Raw genomic sequence first — 22,389 nt, 5'->3', positions numbered from 1 at the left:
TTCTTGCGGGTGAATCATGGTGAACTTATATTGCTTCCACATGAAATTATGGAAAATAATTTAGTAATTATTTTGTCAAAGATATAATATTTGTATATAAATTCCTTTTAAGAAAAATGATTGATCGCTGGAAATCTCATGACTTACAGCATATAATGCGGATCTCCAAAACATATCCTTCAAACCAAAACCCCCAAAAAATACATGTTTAGGCTCCAAATTGGAAAATTCTTAGTTCTGGTATATTGTAAGGTTTCTAGTATCATATTCAAAGTCACCCCTATAAGTTTCACATTATGTCTCTCCATTCCAAAGCATAAATAAAATCATTTAGCAATTATGTAAGTCCATTTTGCTTCAACTATGTACATAATTTTGTAATAATTTTCTTGTATAGCCAAATGCTACAACTTTTACACTTCTCTAATTATAAATTATACAATTTTCTATACACATACATGATACACACCATTACCACTACATGAACATCGACAATAACAATGAAATATATATATATATAGTCCCCCCTATAAGTTTCACATTATTCCTCTCCATTCCAAAGCATAAATAAAATCATTTAGTAATTATGTAAGTCCATTTTGCTTCAACTATGTACATAACTTTGTAATAATTTTTTTGTATAGCCAAATGCTACAACTTTTACACTTCTCTAATTATAAATTATATATTTTTCTATACACATACATGATACACACCATTACCATTGTGTGAACATCGACAACACACACACACACACACATCTATATATACAATTATGTTAGTTGATAATTGTTGTTTTTCTTGAAGCCTTATAATCTCTGGTCGCCCTGGTTCAAAATACTGCTATATATATGGTAAGCTAGGTGAATATATTTATATTATAAAAAGATTGATTTTACATCAATAACAAGCATGTCCCAAAAAACAACATGGGAACTAAAACAGTAATAGACCTTCCATAACTTGTTCCCAGTGATAAACTTTGAACCAAAAGAGAGCTAAATAGACTTAACACCATGCTTATTGCATAGCCCTTCAAAAGCTCCATGCAATGGATATATCGGGCTTGATAAAAAAATAGAACGGAAATCATAAAGACATATAATCTAAAGCACCATAAAGATGTAAATACTGCATAGTAGACAGAGACCAAAACTAGACCAGAAGCCAGTGCCGAAGTTACTAATATAAGACAATAACTGGAGAGATAGCATGAGATTTTCCTAGAGGTGTTTCTTTTACTGGTGCATTAACAACAGTTGGAGTGTGGCTGTGAGCAAGAGCCAGAATCAAAATCAGACAACAACGAGCATTCCACCCATCATTTTAGCATCTAAGTCATCCAGATTGTACCTTATGTCTCGAAGAATTCTTTTAATCTCCTCCGGCCCTACAAATAGCTGATAATGGTCTACTTGTTTGTCACATATGACCATGTGAAGCAAAGTCTACAATTTTCTGTGCAATGCTATTGTATGAAGGAAGTAGAGTCTAATTTTATGGAATTTTCTCGGATCAGGAGTCCATTTGAAGGTGGAACCAAATTTCAAAACCTGAAAGTATGCCCTATCGCTAAATTATTTGGCTTCCAGTTGGAGGATCTCATTCCTTACTTCCAGAGGAACGATGTCAAAATGGTAGGCCACTGAATGCCAGTTGAATAGATGACGACAATGTGAAGAAGAAGTAGTTGTTGCACCTCCCTGGTGACTAGGAAGACGACATCGAGGTGCCATGATGTTAGTTTTCCGAGTTGGAGTGGATCGAGGTGGACAAAAGACAATTGGCGTATTCAGGTAGGACCTTATGAGCATAGACTCCTCCTAAATCGGATGACAACAACATGGACAGTAGACTGGGTATAAGGTGTAGGTCATGTCGAAGAAATAGGAAAAGGACCATGTAACGACATCCTCGAGGACCTCAATGACCACTAAACAAACACACCCCAGATCCACCCACCTTGTCAAACAAAAGTACAACTACCATTTCTGTACCAAACACAAAACCTTGAGACACTGCCAGCAAATATAAACTTTTGTGTTACTAGACAGAGGTTAAAACCATAAATAAAATGTTCCTGGGTACCATACACCACAAACAAGAATGGGACAAGTAAACAAAATGTCAGCTGAATAAGGTAATTGAGAGGAAGAAGATGGTACTACAATGACGAGTTCGAAAGCAAGGCCGATCATTGTATTGTGAAAAAAAAATAAAAATAACATGGGCACCTTCCACAAACAATCCCCATGCCAAACCCAAACCAAAGCGGACTATGAATGACATACACTAGGAAAGGTAAGGATGGTTAATATAAATTAGTTAACAAACTTGTCACTGATTTGCCTAGAAGCAACAGTGGAAGTTTGAGACCAGGTACGAGGAGCAGATGGTGGGCGTCGATGAACATGAGACAGAAGAACCACTAGCAAGGCCACCACCTTTATAGAGACAATTCCTTGTCGGCGAGCAACGCAGATGAAAACCTGATTCTGTAGACAAAATCACACAGGAGAGACAGGTGGGCATGTGGGCACACATATTGAAGCCTGCATTTAACATTCCAAACATGTTCTTGATGTTCTCAGATGCTGCCATGAGCAAACTTGACTACCGGAAACTACCAAGTAAGAGAATGCCAGATGATAATTGATTGCCACCCACCTACCCCTCTTTACATTGACAATACAACAGCAATCATGATTAAGCATGAAAATTGCAAGGATGGCACATATTCACTACCATCAAATAGTTGGTGACGATACCTTTGTCGTCACATTGTGCCACCTGATTGCCCACTAACAGTGTGCACATGTCAATCATGTGTGTTGGTGTCCTGACCCTCCTTAAATTCACCCCTATTAGTGAGATAAATGGTTTTGTTATTAAAAAGAATTTTGATACATATATAATTCAAAACACATAATGCCTTTGATCATTTGGTTTATTTTTTTATGATCGTGTTGTGGGTCATTTTCATGCTTTACAACATGATCTTATGACAATTATATTATGTTAAGTTTTCAATTCATGTCAACTGATATTGCATGTTCTATGACGATGTTATGTTACAAGTATTTTATTTTCTAAAAATGGGTATTTATAATGTGAATGAGAGTTTTCTTTCTTGCATCCTTAAATCATAAACTTAGATGGTTTTATAACTTTTTATTATGGATTTCAACAAGAACTTTATTGTGTTTTGTTTTATTTTACATGTGACTATACAACCCTAAGGAACTATTATTTAATTTTAAGGTTGTAAGATTATGACTCAATATAAATATTATCTATATCATATTTTCGCAAAATTATTTTTTTGTTAATAGAGCTTGGGACTTTAATGTAATTATGATTTTACTCGGCACCTACTTTCTAATTGTCATTTATGAAATCCATGCAAATCACTCCAGTTACATGTTATCAATCATTATAATATACTCACGTTTTTCATAGTGTCATGAGTTATCTTGACAATTTTCATATCACCTACCCCATAGAAAAAGTGAAAGTGAATAACAAAAGCTCATTAATTGACCTTTACATGCCCTTGAAAGAAGCTGACCCTTACCTATAAGAAAGCAAACCTTACCATTATGAAAAATAACAATCTTGTGACTATTTTCTTCATCAACTCCACATCCTTTTTGTGATCATGCAAGGAAGTATACGTGATTCCTAATGCTTTCAATTGTACTATCTTCTTTGTAATCACATCAAGGCATGTTATGTCCCCTTTTAACCTTGCAATTTTCTTGTTATTCCATATAAAGGTGCAAGGCCTCTTGTTTTAACTTTAGAGCTTTCTTGTGATTCCATATGAAAGGTGCAGGGCTTCTTAACATCTAAAACTGCTCTCATATATTTTACATTATATGTAATTTTAGCTCGTGTTATATGCGAGTAATCAAAGCAAAGAGAATGCATAAGAGCGAGTTAAAATATTAATTCAAATATTATTATGAGTTTAAGGTTTCATTTGGAATAGGTTTAAAAGGATTTTATTAGTGCCTAGATTTTCTCATTGGTCATTTATGTAGGTTTTCCCAATTTTTATTAAAAAAAAAAACATAGAACCAATAATTTTCTGGTTCTTCTTTCTCTTATATATTACTTAGTGTTTCTTGAGTTCTATACGAGAGCCCCATCTTCAAACTTAAACTTTCCATAGATTTACTTCAATATCTAACTCTTTTAGTGATGACTTTACATTATGTAATTTTGTTTCATGTGTTATATGCCTAAAAACTCAAAGAAACAAGTTAAAATATAAATTCAAATATAGACATGAGTTTGAGGTTTTTTGGATTAGTTTTAAAAGGATTTTATTATTGTCTAGATTCTTTCATTAGCGATTTATGCAAGTTTATGAGTGAATCTTAGTTTTGTTCCATGTTCTCTAGACAATAGGGAAGTGGTGGTAATCTGAAATCTCCTAACTCTTATGAGTGAATCTTCTAACCTAGGATTAGAAATTTAAACTTTGACTCTTTGCCTTTTAACCAATGGACTCTAACGATAGTACCAAAGTGTTTAGTTAGGGTTAGCAGTTGAGTGGAGTGAAAAAGAGAGGAATATGTTGGGTTCTTTGTGTGAATAAGACCATTCCAAAGTCTTAGATTGACGAGTCCCACTCAAGTCTGACAGCTGTCTCTAGGCGGCCATGGTCCCCACAAACTTCTTGGTTGATAAGGATTTAATTTAAAAAAAGAAAAATAAAAACTAAATTGGAATCCGTCAACAACTCCGCGTGGGATTCTGACGTAACGATCTCCAACTAATCACAACGCTGTTTCCACAGCGTTTCCCTTGATATTCCGGAACGCTCTCCCCGCACTCCTACATTCCTGTTTGGACATATATACGCGCTGCGCCCCTTTTGTGTGTATATGTCCGCTTCTTTTGTGTGTATATGTCCGTGTATCTTGCTGGTCAAGATTTCAAGCGCCCGCCGAGACTCGAAAATCTCTTGCCGCTCCTATTTCAGTGAACCCAGAGAGTTTTGCGCAATCTATCGTCGCGGGTTCGAATCTCCCGAGGTTTACTTTCCGACTAAGATGGGAAAGGCAATCTTCATGTTCTCCGCCCTGCTGCTGTTCTCCGCGCTGTCCGCGGCTTTAATTGGATCTGCTGCCGCCTCGGATATGGATGCGTTGGGGGTTCTGTGGGATCTGAAGCCGCGATCCCGCTGTGAGGGTTCGATTGGAGAATGCTTCGAGGAAGACGAAATGCAGATGGATTCCGAGATCCACAGGCGTTTTCTGGCCGGCCGGACGTACATCAGCTACAAGTCGTTGGCGGCCGACAGCGTGCCGTGTTCGAAGCGTGGTACCTCCTACTACAACTGCCGATCCACCAGCCAGGCGAATCCTTACCAGCGGAGCTGCACCCAGATCACTCGCTGCGCCAGAAGCACTTCCTGAGATTCGAACACTCCCCATGCTGCCTTTCTTTTCCTTTATATTTCTTGTTCTTTTTCCGTCAATTTAATCTCCACCAACCTTTTACATTCTTTCTTGATCAGCGATTGAATTAAAGCATCATGAAATAAAAAAACAAAATGACTCTGCATGGAACTTTGAGGTCCTAGGTTCGAATCCTGCCGTTGCACCACCAAGCCCTTGGGCGCCTCTGGTGCCTGGAATGAAATGTATTCCTTTTGAAGTGCGGATTAAGCACCACCTCCTCTTGGACGCGGCCTCGAAACGCGTAAGGTTGCTTATTAAGCCTTTGGGTTTATTATTTCAATGTAAGGGTGAAATATGTAAGCGAGTTTTGATCTTTCTATTCTGAAGTAATCTTAGGGAATAGGTTTAGTTTATATTCATTTGTGTAAATGTGCATACTATTGGAATACTGGAAGGGGTGTGGAGCCAAATTGTCGAGTTATGGTTATGGTGGCATTGTGTTTACTGGTAATCAGTATTTTATATCTTTTGCCAATCGCCATTTATGAATAAAGATTTTCATTTCTCAATGCAGTTTATTTACTAAATTTTTAGACAATCTTGTAAATAAGTGGCATGCTATTTTCTTTTCTTTTATGGTTTACCAAAAATTTATTATCAATGGGTCAATCCTGGAAATGTTTGATTGGAGATTCTCACGTATAACCATACTAAATGGTTTGAGTATCGAATTTGTGCCATTGGTGGTAATCTCACATCTATTCACAGCTGAATCCCATCCCAACTGACAAGTATGGCATGGTATCTTACCATAAGTATTGTCATGGTATTGTTTATCTTTTATTTATTTATTTTTCCGAAACTCCCTATATGTTGGTCAAACCCGGATATGATATTGTTTCTGGGATCTCAGGTAGAGCCTTGCAGAATGCGCTGAGAATCGAACTGGGGTCATTGGTGGTAATTTCCCTTCCGTTTACTTCTGAACCACAGCCACAGCCCTGCATCATTTATCTTTTATTTAGTTATTTTTTCTTTTCCAAAACCCCCTGTATTTGGGTCAAACCGGGATATGCTGTCGCTTCTGGATTCTCAGGTAGAGCCATAGAGTGTGCTGAGAATCGAACTTGGGTCGTTGGTGATAATCTTCCTTCAATTTACTGCTGAAGCACAGCCCTGGCATTATATTTTTTCTTTTCTTGTTTGCCCCGAAACTCCCGATATTGTGTCAACCCTGGACACCTCACATCTGGGATTCTCAAGTAGAGCCATAAAGACGCATCTGGGATTCTCAGGTAGAGCCATACAGGTGCACCCGGGATCCTCAGGTAGAGCCATACCGGTGCACCTGGGATTCTTAGGTTAGGTGGAGCCAACTCGGCCTTTGGTGTTGATAATCTCCTCTGCACAAGAAGAACCCAAAGACAATCCTAGGAGCCATACGGGTGCACTGGGATTCGTAGTAGAGCAAAACTTTGGCCTTTCGGTGTTGATAATATCTTCTACACAAGAAGAACCTAAAGGCAATCCCAGGGAACAGTAAAGATTTATAGGGTCATTCTGTCCAGGAGCAGGTAGTCTGTTGCTACCTTGGAACACAAAATGTGTTTCTCTTTCATCATTTCAAACCCGGTTTAAGAGAAGGTATGCTATTCCCCTCCAATTTGTCACTGAAGCACATCCTACTTGACAAGAGAATTGAATTTGGGCTTTTGGCGTTGATAATCTCCCATCAACTTGTCACTGATGCATAACCCATCTACTGATTGTGGCACGGTGCATTGGGTTACTTCTGGGATTCTTAGGTAAATCCGCATAGACTGCATTTACCGAACTTGGGCCATTGGTGGTGATAATTTGCCCCCAATTTACTGCTGAATCACAACCCAACAAGAATTGTAGCATGGTACGTTACTGAACCACAGCCCACCCCACCAATATGGGAAACTCCTATTTCGTAGACTATATGAGCCATACCGAATCTGTTGGGAATTGAACTTGACAATTTGTGGTGATAATCTCCTTATAATTACTGCTTAATCACGGCCCAACTAACAAGCATGGCATGGTACATTCCGTCAAGTGTTGTTATTTTTTTGGGAAGCTCCTTATCTTTTGTATCAATGCCAGTCATGATTTTGGGATTAGCAGGTAAGGCGTTGACAGTCAAACTTTGGCTAGGGATAGTGAACTCCCGCCAGTTTACCTCTAAACCGGAGCCCACAAGCCTACAAGTGTGGCAAAGTATATTACTTTTGTCATCCAATTTACCATATCCTTTTAATAATAAGGAAAGGGAAGTAGACTGTCGGCAGACCAGAGCCCACAAGCCTACAAGTGTGGCAAAGCATATTACTTTTGCCATCCAATTTACCATGTCTTTTTAATAATAAGGAAAGTGAAGTAGACTGTCGGCAGACCCTAATGATTTGAAATAGTCATGGATCACTTTCTGCCGGATTCATCATTGCCACACAGGAATAAATGTCATGTCATGGTGTAACGTTGATAATGATAGTCACGTGTTTGGGCAACTTGAATGTTCTGGGCAGGCTTTCTCAGTGGGGTGGATAAAGATATTTGATATGTTCCACTGTTATGTTCAATTACACTTCGTTTTGGTTAGCTTCGTGGTTGCGGCTCATGTTACCGTTTATGATTTGCCCAATTTCGTTGACTTGTGCTGTTTTGTTGTTTTAACTTTTTGGGTTCTTTAGGTTAGTGCTAAGACTTCTAAACATTGTACTCAGCTTATCATTATTGTCACGACTCTGTAACTCGTTTTATTAATAGAGTAGCCCAATTTGGTTGATTCCTTGGGGTTTTTTTGGTACCCTTTCCGGTTTCATTCCAACGTTAGTGTTCAAACTTCAGTCCTTTAAATGTTATGTTTAGCTCACTGTTATTATTAAGGGTCTGTTAGTTTTATTGATAGGATTGTTCAATTTGGTTAACTCTTGGGCTTTTGTTCTTTTCCGGTTTCTTAGTAAATTTAGTCTGGGCTAGGTCTTTGTGTCATACTACCTTCTCTGGGTAATGTAATAATGGTTTCATGCGGTTGAATCAAATACCGTTTTAATGTTGTTTAACTTTACTGTATTGTTAGGACTCTGTGCCTTAGCTTCATTGTCCGTGTAAATCACTCTTTTCTTATAAAAAAATTGTTAATGAAATTTCTTTTCTCAGATTTATCTGTTATTTCTCATTTAGAACGCATATTTACACATTTTGATGATTCTTTCCGTTTATGAACCGCTCAAATATACTTTAATATCATTATTTTGTTATATGGCATCAACGGAGTGCATTTTTAACTCTGTGATATATGTTAGAATTTGAAACCCAAAACTTTTATACAGAAATGGATATTCTCAACCAAAAAACCAAACAGGGGTCTTCTGCAAGGTACACACTATCATTAGTTTTCACCAGAGATAGAATACTGGAAATAAATAGAGCTACTATGATATGGAACTGCTGAAGAGTAAGGGAGCTTGAGTTTAAAAAGATCAAGTGCTGTCTTGGTTTTCAAGGTACCCACTATCATTAGTTTTCACTAGAGATTGAATACAGGAGCTAAATAGAGCTACTATGATATGGAAATGCCGAAGAGTAAGGGAGTTTTAGTTTAAAAAGTTCAAATGCTGTCTTGGTTTTCAAAATATAAGCTTATTCTGAGAGCTGTTATTTTTATAAAAGTTCGGTCCCATTGTAATTTAAATGTTTTAAATTTGAATTATAAACAGAGTGGAGATTTGCGATATATTTGCCTTGTATTCTGAACTTTTTGGAGGTTATATATTTTAATGAATTAGGATTTGCAATTACAAAACCATTACCTTCTCATATAAAGTTGTCTAACTTCCTTTTAAACCTGATATTTATCGTACATTTTGAGAGTGTTTTTATCATATTTGTGAATTTGAGCATATTCTATTTACCATACAGATAGTGTTTCAAATATTTTTTTGGTGATAGGTGCTTGTAAATCCTGTGGCCGACATCACCTCAAAAAGTTATGATACCATGATGAGGTGTTTTAATGATGAAATGTAGACAATGTACTCACCAAGTATTTGAATGCCCATGACGAGGTGTTTGAGTGTCGAAATGTCAATTATTCAAATAGTTGAATGCCCATGATTGAGACGTTTGAATGGTTAATGGTCTTTTCAATCAAATAGTTGAATGCCCAGATTCGAATGGTGAAACGTCCAGGAAAGTCAATCGATTTTTTGAATGCGCATAATGATAGTGTCTTTGAATAGGAAAGTGTCATGATTGTACTCAATCAAATAATTGAATACAATTTAAAACAACGATGAGACACATCTGTAGAGTGGTTTGAACAATTAAAGCAATGAAGAGTCACATCTTGAGAATGGTTCAGAACATCAGATGAGTCACATCTTGAGAATGGTTCAGAACATCAGGTTAGTCACATCTTTAGAACGATCAATGATGTTGTAGTTAAGATGTATGTTTTCACATTATGCTTGGGCTCTCTAGTATCAATATTAGATTTTCAGTATCTGAATTTGCTTTAGTTATCATCATTCTATAAAGAGTTGTATGCATGTTGAAACACAGCTTAGAGTTGCAATATGTAACTTTTGGTTACAAAACCGCCTTCCTTGTATTTGAGTTGTGGTACTGTATTTTAATATGATATTGATATGGTTAATATTTTGTTTTATGCTTTTACAATTCACAATATAGCTTGAGTGTGTCTAATGGCTAACAGCGTGTGTTTCCTCCTAAGAGGTCATAGGTTCAAAACCAAAGGGGGTAGAGTATGTATGCCTTCATAGACTTCGCAGTGAAATCGCTGCACGGAAGTGGGTCCCTTATCCCACAAACAAGGGGGTTTCATACACAAATCTGGTGTCTGGCTTGGCTGTGACCTTAAAATTGGATAATAATAAATATCTTTTGATCAGACTACTTTAACATATAGATGAAATGGTACTGCCTTAAATAGTTTTTGGTGGTAAGTTCAATGCTTACTCGTAATTTGTGAAATTATGATATTATGGTAAGTTTCAAGGGTAAAATGTTCACAAATGTAAATGAACTTAAATGATCATGATAATTATTATGTCAGACAATGAGATATATGGACTTTGTTATTTTATAGAATGAAGCATATGCCATATGTGGACTTTGTTATTTTATAGAGTGGAGCATATGACAGTCTTGGGAGTCAAATTTTGGTGGGGGTGACCATCACCACCTAACCTTTGGGGATTTGAATTTTGATGATTGAAAATCATTATTATGGCTTCTCAATCAATGAAGCCTGCAATGGTAAATGTTTGAAAAATAGAATATATCACACAAGTTGAATATCTTGAAATAAATGTTTATAGAGACATAGATCAAAGATAGATAAACTAGTGTTTATGTGGTTGAAATCTTCAAAGGGAAATAGTGGAGGACCCCAAAAAAACATGATGGCTTGAGACAATCTATCAATGTAAAAATCAAATTGATTATATGTAAATCTTGCAAAATCAAATTAATTATATGTAAATTTAATTGATGATCAACTAATTAACCTCCACTCTTTTTAAATAGAGATCATGAACTTTTTAATCAAGGGTTATGCCATGGATCAAGTGTGGTTAATATTGAAGAGAGGTTGAATCATTAGATCACTTCAAGTGTGGTTAATATTGAAGAGAGGTTGAATCATTAGATCGCTTCATATTTAGAACATAATTATGATTGTAAATATAAAAAAAATAAAAACATTAAACCAAGTTGATCTAACAGCTTGGAATAAGGTTGAATGGTAAGACGATAGAAATATTTGAGTCTATTTTCCCTTAATGATAATCTTTTCAAGCATAGAAATAAAATCTGAAAGCAAATAGTCATTTTTTCTAGGGTTTTGATGGTCTAAAGTTAATAATCATCACTATAAAATAACTTTATTGTAAAGTAACTTGAATTTTGAAAGTAATATATTGCTAAAAGTGAGCTTATAGGACAAATTTAGAGAATGGTGGCATTCATTTAACTCTTTACAACATGAAAACTTCATTATGCCCCCATGCTATGAATAAGTCTTATTTGAATAATCATATTGTGTTATGTATTTGGATATCTTATAATATGTTGTCATCTCCAAGAAAATTACTATTCATTCGTGTATTTTCATTATTTAGGTGTGATATCTCTGCATGTGGTATTTTTTATGCTTATTTGATTATTTGTTTTATAAAATTTGGTGTCCTAACTAGTCATTTTTAGTTTAGCATATTCAAACAACACCTTCAATGATTTCAGATATAACTTTGTGTAAGGCTATATAAATTTTATGGGGTTTGAAAGATAAAAAATAAATACATATTAGAATATATGCAGACAATATTTTAGCAACAAAAATCTACTGAGTTATAACTAATATGCGTCTATGTTTGTCCAACCTTAAAACTTTGTTAAAACTAGTGAAGTTCATAAAATTAATTATATTTTAATTTTTGTGAGGTACAATTATTATGAGATTGAGGGCTATGAAAGAAAAAGCAAGGTGTTAGATGTTCACATTTTAGCATTATCGGTGTGAAATTGAATGATTTATTCATTGTACAATCTTGTTAACTTTATAAGGGCTACATATGAGAGGGTTTAGAAAATCAACTATAACTTCATGTGATGTTGTATAGATTGAAAGATAGCAATGACATTCAAGAGATGATATTTGGATTAAAAATATTTGAGAAATAAAAGTTACAAGTTGAGTTGCGTGGCAATGTTCAATAGAGGGATGTTTCTAAAATATACAATAACTTACATTTATTATAACATTTAATTAAAGGGGAAATTAAAATTCTTAAAAAACTATTGAAAAGAGAAAAGAAATCAGAACATATTTGAAACTCAGCGACGATTTAGTACCGATTATAAGGAAGACTTGATCAAGTAACACTTGATATGTCTGAAAATGATCAAGTGCCACATACAACTTTTAGTGACAAGTAATGACAAGGTTAACAATGTAACCATAGAATAACCAAAGTAAGGGAAAGACAAAAAAGGGTGCAAATTTGAAAAAGGAGATAAGTAACATATGTATTCCTTAATGACTCTACAAATCACTAATCAAATAAAAATGGTTATCAAAAAAACCTATGACAAAATTCATTAGTAGGAACTTGAAATTGACCAACAAAATAGATATCAATTGTGTAGGTGGTTACACCTTCTAAGGTGCTATTAATCAAGGATCACTCTTTACAACATGCATATTCCAAAGGTTTACAAAAAAGTTTGATGGAAATTATGTTTTGGGTGAGCCAAATAAAGTAATATTTCAAGATGCATAAAATTATTGATAATGAAAAAATGATAGCCACAAAAACAGTTACATCTATAAATAACACTGTATCAATGGATATATATAAGAGGAAACATCCATTCTTTAAATATGATTGGAGTCTATTTGTGATGGACTTTAGAAAGAAGTATATCAAAGTTTTTGATTAAGATTCCCTTTTCTTGGTTGATAAGATGTAAACAATTAAAGATCTAATTGAGAACTCTAATTTATGCTTCCTATTATTATTTTTTTTGTTAACTTGGCAGTACTTTCTCTATTTATATTACTTTTTCAAAATCTTTAACTTCTATTTGCTCCAGGTGGTTGACTTACCCAAAGGAAACCAGATATCCACCTCTCTGCATTAAACCCTGTCCAAAATTTAAAGAGGTTTATTGCTATCCATCTAGCATCACTGTTTTGACTGTCTATACTACTGTTTCTAGAAATCAAATTAAACAAGTAAGTGCATTTCATCAAAATTCTTTGAATTCAAACTGGACCATTGCATCAATCCTCGTCTGAGGATATTACTGGGGCTGGCACTTTGGCGTTGGAGCTTGGCATCTCGCTCTTCTGCTCGATTTTCCACTTTAGCTATTTTAGAGTCTATTCGATTCTTCCTAGGGCCAGGTTATTTCTGTAGGTATGTATCTGAATTGTCGCTATCTCCCTGAGTAATTCTGCCTTGACTGGATCCTTTTCCTTGTTTTTCCCCGGCCCTCTGTTTCGTTACCCGCCGCTTGCTTTCGATGCAGGGACATAGCCCATGCCACCACGTTCTTCATTACTTAGTACTGCTGTATGGTTTGCCTAAATAGGGTGTGCCTTCCACAAAAATTCCCTGGATCAGGAACCATGCTTTCCCACTCCTCCATGGGGATTTCCTGGTGTTTGATACTGTTATTCAGTTCCCTCTCCCAACTCACAAATTGGGCTCTAATGTCCGGTGGATTCCCTGCGATGTAAGCATCAATAATTGTCTTCATATGTTCACTGCCCGGCTTGCTCCCTCTTTTCCTGGTCGGCCTGCGTGTTCCTTCTTCCTTCTTGTTTTCTCTCTTACCTCTTCTGGGGGCCATGTTACTTCCTGCATGTCTGCAACTTTCGTCTTCTTGGTGTTCTCTCTTTTCCTCATTGTACTGTCCGCGGTATGTTAAGATACTTATCACAAAGCCATTCCATTTATTAGAGTTATAACACTGAATCAAAACTATTTTCCATTTGCCTATTTTCTTTCCCTTTCCAGGGTTTGTTGCCTTCGGGATTTTTGTCGGAAAGGGTTTAGAGCCAGTCCTTTTTTTGATAAGGGTATGATCCTTGCTTGGATTTCTTGCCATTTTCCCTCTGTGGCAGCAGTTTGCACACGACCTTTCTATTTTGGCCAACCTCATGGGTTCCTCCCCGGATGAGGTCGGTTTTTTGTTTCTCCTTTCCCAGGATCTGCCTGGCTTGACCACAGGTTTCCTCCTAGCGCTAACTCTACATCCCTCCCCCCAAGATTGCTTGGTTTCCTGGTTCACTATAATCATTGGATTCCCTCCCCCCGGGTTTCTTCCAATTTGCCCACTGACTCCCTCCCATCAATTCCAACAGGGCTGGCTAGGTTCATGCTCTGTTGGGGATGCCCCTCTCCCTTCCTGGGTACGAGACCCTCCCTCCCATTCTCCCTGACCCGAAAATTCATATGCACTGCTAAATTGGTTTTATTCGTGTCGCAGGAGGCTCTATTTTCCTTTTTGACCGACTTATGCATGTTCCATCTCAGATATCCTAATTTCCTACTGAAATTAATCCTGGGCCTAACAAGGATGGGGAGTGTAGGAACTACATACCAATTTGCAGGTCTGTTGCCTTTTTCATCCGCAGTCCGATTCTTCGCTCTTCGGCTACCTTCCCTCTCGCCAGCGCTTCTCGCCGTCGTCTGCATGCATTTTGCTACATTTTGATTTCTGTTAGGTTTTATTCTCTTTCCCTCCGGTCCCTTGCCTTTACTGCCACCTGTCTGGCATTATTACCTACACGGATCCCCACACCCTCCTCTTGGGATGCTGCCCCTCTGCCCTTGCTGCCATCTCCTCTCATTAATCTGCACTTTTTCCTGGCTGCTCTTGCCGTGTACATGCTGTCCTTATCCTGCCACTTGTTAACGTTCTTCTGCCCACCCCCCTACTCACTGCCCTACCCTCCTCTCTGTCATTCTCTTCCGTCACCGCCCTTGTACTCTCGGGAGTTGTACCTTCTTTGCCTTGCTCCATCACTTGCCAGATTGCCTGTCCACTCACTTCATTCTTTGCATCTGTCTTTTCTCCCACTTGTCCTCTTCCTCCCCCTTCTCGATCATGTCTCCTCGGTCTCTCTAGATTTTCTATGATGTTCCTCGATCTGGGGTTCCTCTCTCCTCCTTTGTCTTGTTCGAGGAGTTGCACTAAGGTTGCCATATCCTCCATCTGGAATAACTCTGCCTCGCTTGCATCTATAGTTCTTCCACCATGCTTGCACCCCCAGTTTGCCTGGTTGTCTGCTATTTCGTTGCCTTTCCTTCTCACATGGATGGAAAGGATGTAGTCTACCTGTCCTATGAGTTTGCCAATCTCCTGCACCAACCAAGCTGTTCTCCAGTTTCGGCTGATTTTCTCCGCTTGGGTTCTTTGTTGTAGCTATTTGATTATATCAACTGTTGGAAATAATACTGAGAGGGGGGGTGAATCAGTATTATCAAGTTCTTTTTAAGATATCTTCCTTATTTATACTTTGAATTATTCTTATATGTCAGTACCATAAAACAATGAGCATGAACAAGAAAAACAGATAGTCACACCAAAGAACACCAAATATAAGGTGGAAACCCAATGTGGGTGAAAACCACCTGCTGCAATATGTCTCTATCTTCTTTCAATTAGAAACTCCTTTTACAAAGATTTTGTACTGGTGCAGTCCTTTACCAGTACGCAGGCTGCAACCTGCAGAGAGCTACAACTCTCTCTCGTTTTCCAGTCTCTCCTGGAAAGGAGCTACAACCCCCTACTTCTTTTCTTTCAAGGACCACTTTTCATAAATTTTCAAACTGGATCCAAAAATATCAAATAAACATCAAGTACATGCAAATTACCCAAACTCCTTATACAATCAACCAAGAATTACCCAACTTCTCAGAATGCTGTAAACAGAAAGATAGTACCAGAAATATAAACCCAGAACTCTGCAGCAATAAATAGAGGATGATCAACAAATGTTTTAGGACAGATACACAATTTTTCTTTATCTGGACTGCGTGGCTTTGCACTTCACTTCTGCTTCTCTGCGTATCCTCGTAGAGAGCCTTCCACTGCTCCGCGTACCCACGCACTGTTTCTTCAATCACGCCGCGTACTACTACTGTGGCCACGCACTCTCAGATGCTATCGCGCCGCGTATCTACGCACCTGCGGCTTCTGTAGCGCCGCGTACTTTCACTGTGCCTTCGCACCTGAACCTCTGCTACGCTGCGTACCTTTACTGTTCTTCCGCACCTGAACCTCTATCGCGTTGCGTACCCACGCACTGCGCCTTCTTCTGCTGTGCGTACCCACGCACTGCGCCTTCTTCTGCTGTGCGTACCCCCGCACTTGCACAGTTAATTACCTGCGAACCTCTGATTAGGGCCAAATTGGCAGTCCACCAGTGTGCCACAGATAGTCAGATGCCCAGATCTGATCATGCGCCCGAGAGATCACACTTCATAGATTCACTTTCAACTTCACTTTTATATAGATCAAGCTTTTAAATCGATAACCCAATATTTCAGATCTTAAGATATTCAATTTGCAAAAGATACATTAGCCAAGTGATCTCCTTCCCTATTTATAGTCAAGCCCTTATTCACACCATGGGACAAAACCATCAATAACCAATATAAGGGATCCAAACCGGGGCTAAATTAGATCCTATACCATGGGCCAAAACCATAGAATTAAGAATGGCGGGCTAAATACCACGGGCCAAACATAAGAAACCCCACGTGAGCGCGCTTCTCTGCCTTGAAGTGAGTGAACTAGGGGTCCGCACCTCATGAACGGGTAACCTGCGGGTATGTACGCACTTTATCTATGATATTCTTGCGGGTCCGCAGCTTTTGTACGGTGTACCTGCGTACCTCTTATTTTCCAACATTTTGAGAGCCTGAACAGAGTATTGCCACTTAAGAGAGTTGCCATCAAGTACAACACCTGTAACATAGAGCCATACCAGAATTATAATGCCAACAATCTCCCCCTTTGGACTTGATGGCAACCTCAAGATCTTCAACGTCATTCTCCCCCTTTGACATCAAGGGCAAAGGGTTATGCTCCCCCTAAGAACATGCTCCCCCTGACTATAAACCAGATCTGCAAAGAAGAACCATAATCCACCAAACACCATAAATGACCATGAAAGAGATAGAGACATATTGCAGCAATATTCAGACCAACATCCATGATCTCCTTCTGTACTTCCTCCATAATGCCAACAATGCATTATATGCTCCCCCTAAACCTGTGCCATTCGATCTTCGACCAATCCGCAATCCATCACATGTACGCATATACCCCAGATGAGCCTTGCGTACAACCAACCATCAGAAGAGATTCAACAACAAGATGATGCATCAACAACCCCCAGCTTTTGCCTGAGATATTCAAAGGTTTCCCTGGGCAATGGTTTGGTGAGTATATCAGCAACTTGTTCCTTAGAAGGAACATACTCCAACTTGACCTTTTGTTCAAGTACTTGTTCCCGGAGAAAATGATACTTGATCGGTATGTGCTTGGTCTTTGAATGCATGACTGGGTTCTTTGAAATACTGATTGCACTTGTGTTATCACATAAGATGGAGATAGGTGGTGTACAAGTGATTTGAAAATCCTACAAGGTCTGCATCATCCAAAGGAGTTGAGTGCAGCAAGATGAAACAACAATATATTCCGCTTCAGCTGTAGACAAGGCAATCGAACTCTGTTTCTTGCTGAACCAAGATACTAATCTGGAACCCATAAAGAATGCACCACCACTTATGCTCTTCCTGTCATCCACGCTTCCGGCCCAATCTGCATCTGTATAAGCATGAAGTGTGAGATCTGTATCTCTAGGATACCATAAGCCATAGTTTTGAGTTCCTTGAAGATATTTGAAGATTCTCTTTACTGCCTGAAGATGAGTTTCCTTTGGATTTTCCTGAAATCTTCCAACTATTCCCACTTCATGCATGATGTCTGGTCGGGTACCTGTCAAATAAAGTAGACTTCCAATCATAGATCTGTAGGTTGGTTGATGCACTGCTGCTGATTCATCATTTGCACTGAGGCTACATCCTGTGACCATGGGTGTACATACTGATTTTGCATCTTCCATGCCATATTTTTTCAAGATCTGCTTGAGATACTTGGTTTGAGACAAAAAGATCCCTCCTTTTTGTTGGATTTGAAAACCAAGAAAATATGTCAGTTCTCCCAGCAAGGACATTTCGAATTCTTCTGCATCACCAAGGCAAAGCTTTGACTCATAGCTTCTTCATTGCTGCCAAAGATAATGTCATCTACATACACAAAAAGTATTAGCAATTTGTCATTTTCAACTTTTATATAAAGATTGCTATCTGCTAATCCTTTTGAAAAGCCTTGTTGATGAAGATATTTGTCCAAACAATAGTACCAAGCCCTTGGAGCTTGTTTGAGACCATAGAGAGCCTTTTTCAATCTGCATACAAGATTTGGATCATTTCCAAGAATGAAACCATCTGGCTGCTCAATGTATACTTCTTTTTCCAAGTCTCCATTCAGAAAGGCTGATTTCACGTCCATTTGAAATACTTTGAAGTTTTGAAAGCTTGAGAGAGCAAGGAACATTCAGATGGCCTCAAGTCTCGCAACAGGAGCAAAAGTTTCTTCAAAATCTATTACTTCTTGCTGCGGATACCCTTTACAAACAAGTCTGGCCTTGTTTCTAATTACTTCTCCATTTTCATTCAATTTATTTTTGAAGACCCATTTTGTCTCTATAACATTCTTATCCTTTGGTCTAGGAACCAATTCCCAAGTGTTGTTCTTTTCGATCTGCTCAAGTTCTTCATCCATTGCTTTGACCCAACATTCATCTTTGCATGCCTCTTTCACATTTTGTGGTTCAGTAGAAGAGAGTAATGCCAAATAGCTTGAAGCTTTTGCAATTGTTCTTCTTGTTTGTACACCTGCTTCTTTCTGCCCCAAAATCTGAGATTCTGGATGATTCTTCTGAACATACCTGGATGGAGTCTTCTCTTCTATCCTTATCTGCTCCTCTGGTTCTTCTTGAGGTTCTTCTTCTTCATCATTCTGTCTTTGAGGGTAGTCTTCATCTTCTTCGATATTTTCATGATTTACTTGCCTAGGAATGTATCCCTTCTCATCAACCACTACATCAATGCTGTCAACAATTCTTCCAAGTCTTTTATTGTAGCACTTGTATGCTTTGCTGTATGGAGAATAACCAAGAAGAATGCCTTCATCTGCTTTAGGTTCAAGTTTGCCAAGTTGCTCATCAGTATTCTTAATATAGCATTTGCTCCCAAAGATTTTGAAGTGCTTTACCGAAGGAGTCTCACCATACCAGAGCTCATGAGGGGTTTGAGTGTTGTTCACCCGGACATTTGTTTTGTTGAGAATAACAACTGCAGCATATGCAGCTTCACCCCAGAAAGTTGCGGGAGTTCCAGACTCATCAAGCATAGCACGAGCCATTTGTTGGACTGTTCTGTTCATTCTTTCCACCACTCCATTTTGCTGAGGAGTTCTAGCTGTAGAGAATTCTCTTCTTATCCCATGTTCTTCACAGAAATCGAAAAATTCATTTGAGGTGAACTCCCCACCTCTGTCGGACCTGAGGCACTTAATTTTGTATCCTGATTCATTTTCAACCAAGGCTTTAAAGGATTTGAATTTTTCGAATGCTTCATCTTTGTGCTTCATAAGTCCTAACCAGACAAACCTGGAGAAATCGTCAATGAATAATATCAAGTATTCTTCTCCTCGAGGTGTCCTTTTCCTGAATGGACCACATGTATCTGTATGTACTAGCTCAAGAGGCATGCTCGCTGATCCTTCCTTCTACGGAAAGTTAGTTCTGGTTTGCTTTCCAAACTGACATGATTTGCATATGGTGTTGTCTGGAATTTTGATATCTGGAAGACCACGAATTGCCTGATATCTGCATGCTTTCCTTATTTGTGAAAAGCTTAGATGCCCCAACCTCCGGTGCCATAACCAGTGTTCATCATCCTTGCTCAAGTAGCATTGTTGTTGTCCTTCTTCAAATATGTATAGATTATTTGGAGTTCTTCTACCTTTGATCAATGTTTCACCTGTATCAAGATCACGAACACGACATTCATTTGATCTAAATATTACCTCGGTTCCTTGATCACACATCTGACTGACACTCAGAAGATTATGCTTCAATCCATCAACATACAAAACATTTCCAGCTTTGACCTTTTCCTTCAACTGAGCAGTGCCTTTTCCTTTTATAGCTGCAGGAGTATCATTTCCAAAAGAAACTTTCTTTCCCTTTTCTAAAGCAGAATATGATTCAAGTTTTTCTTTATCACCTGTCATATGCTTCGAACATCCACTGTCAATGTACCATAGATTTTCCTGTCCCTATGCATAAAATGCTATCCCACATCTTTTTGTTTGTGGTTCCTTTATTCTCCATGTTTTGGTGCTTGAGGCTTGTTCCTTTGTCTGTTGAAACCTGCTCCTGCATTCAGAATCTTCATGACCAAAGTTATTGCAAATAGAACATTCAACTTCATTTTCAAGAGCCGAAAAGTTGTTATAGGTCCTTTTTGTAATCCCGGTCATACTTCTTTGTTTTTGAGCTTCTCTAGTCATGATTGTTTTATATGCAACACATTGCGCTGCTTTGTGACCAAAGTTATGGCAAGAGAAGCATTGTCCATTGAAGAAACTTCTGCGGTTATCAAATCTTCGGCCAAATGATTGTAATTTCTATTGTCATCCATTCTTGAAGAAAATTGAGAGGATTTTACCTGTGGCTGGTTGTAGCTTTTGTTCATTCTTAAGACGGATTGCCCCTGGTTTACCTGATAGTCTTTGTTTGTTCTTGATGTAATTCGTCCCTGCTTTACCTGGTGATCTCCATTGTGCTTTTGCTCATTCCTTCTTGCTGCATCAAGATAACTCTTTGAGGTGGATGCTTGAGAAGTTTCTCCATTATACCCCAGACCTGTCTTGTTTAGTGGAGAACGCTGTACATTGATGATCTCATCCAGAGTTTCAGATCCTTTAACAAACTTAAGATTAATAGCCTTTGTTTTCTCAATCTCTTTTCTAAGACCAACAATTTCACCTTCTAATTTTTCAAGATATTTTTCCTTTTCATCAATTTGAAATTGTAGAGTATCAATGATCATATTCTTTTCTTCTGTACATCTCTTGAGTCTAGAAATTTCTTCATAAAGGCTATCCACATCTATAGCATCCATGTACTCATCATCTTCAAATGCCATTAAAAGTTTATAGTCATTACTTCGTTCATCTTCATCACTATTTGATAGACCATCACTATCTTCATGAGTGTAGTAGATTTTATTATTTGCATTCTGTTTCTTGTTCCATCTAGCAGGTTCCTTTCCTTTGTCAATCTTATCCTTATGAGGACATTTCACAGCATAATGACCTACTCTTCCACAAGCAAAACATTTAAAAGGTAACTTACCTCTGAACCTTCCAGTACCCCGTTGAAGATTTCTGACAAAATTTGATTCTTATTCTTCTTCTGGCGCGTGACTTGCTTCATAGTAGTCTCCTTTGCCTGAAGCCTTGAAAGCAGCTTCTCTCCTGTCTGATGGACCTCCTTTTCTCATTTCATAAGCAGTTAGAATTCTGTGTAGCTGAGACATAGTAAGAGTTCGTAGATTTTCCTTTTCTTCTATTGCAGACACTTTAGATTCAAACTTGGGGGACAATGATCTTAAAACTTTTTCAACCACAATAGCCTCTTTTATTTCTTCACCCAAGTTTTTCATGCAATTAACAATCTCGTCTACCCGAAGGAAATAGTTAGCCACACTTTCATCATTATACATTTTGAGATTCTCATACCGAATCCTGAGGGTTTGAAGTTTAGCACGCTTTACCTGTTCATCTCCTTCGTAGCTCAAGACAATCTTGTCCCATATTTCCTTTGCGGATTTATATTGCATAACCTTCACGAATTCTGTTTGAGATAAGCATCCTAGCAGAGTATTGACTGCTTTAGCATTTGTTTCATATTTCTTCTTCTCGGCCGGATCTGTAGGAGTAGCTGAAGGAAAAGTGTAGCCTGTATCTATGATATCCCAAACTTCTGTACCAAGAGATTGAAGATAGGCAGTGACTCTTACTTTCCAATAATTGAAGTTTGTCCCATCAAAAATTGGTGGCCTGATTGATGCTTCCCTCTCGTAGTTGCTCATGATGAATGATCTTCCTTCAAGCGATCAAGCTTCTCTGAAGGACCTGCTCTGATACCAATTGTTGGAAATAATACTGAGAGGGGGGTTGAATCAGTATTATCAAGTTCTTTTTAATATATCTTCCTTATTTATACTTTGAATTATTCTTGTATGTCAGTACCATAAAACAATGAGCATGAACA

General features: G+C 38.0%; 1 protein-coding gene across 1 annotated transcript; it reads left to right on the top strand.

The window, feature by feature from the left end:
• The first annotated feature begins 4,812 nt into the window (after positions 1–4,812).
• Positions 4,813–5,980, top strand: LOC149243351 (rapid alkalinization factor-like). The gene has a single exon (XM_089374493.1). The coding sequence runs from the start codon at positions 4,893–4,895 to the stop codon at positions 5,424–5,426; it is 534 nt and encodes a 177-aa protein (XP_089230619.1). The 5' UTR covers positions 4,813–4,892; the 3' UTR covers positions 5,427–5,980.
• The last annotated feature ends 16,409 nt before the right edge of the window (positions 5,981–22,389 follow it).

Source organism: Pinus tabuliformis, chromosome 8 (genome assembly GCF_031772625.1).
Source record: "Pinus tabuliformis cultivar Carrire ecotype Pingquan chromosome 8, CPIR1, whole genome shotgun sequence".
In the NCBI taxonomy this organism is placed as follows: Eukaryota; Viridiplantae; Streptophyta; class Pinopsida; order Pinales; family Pinaceae; genus Pinus; species Pinus tabuliformis.
The sequence above is the reverse complement of the archived record's forward strand: the minus strand, read 5'-3'. Positions and strand labels throughout refer to the sequence as shown.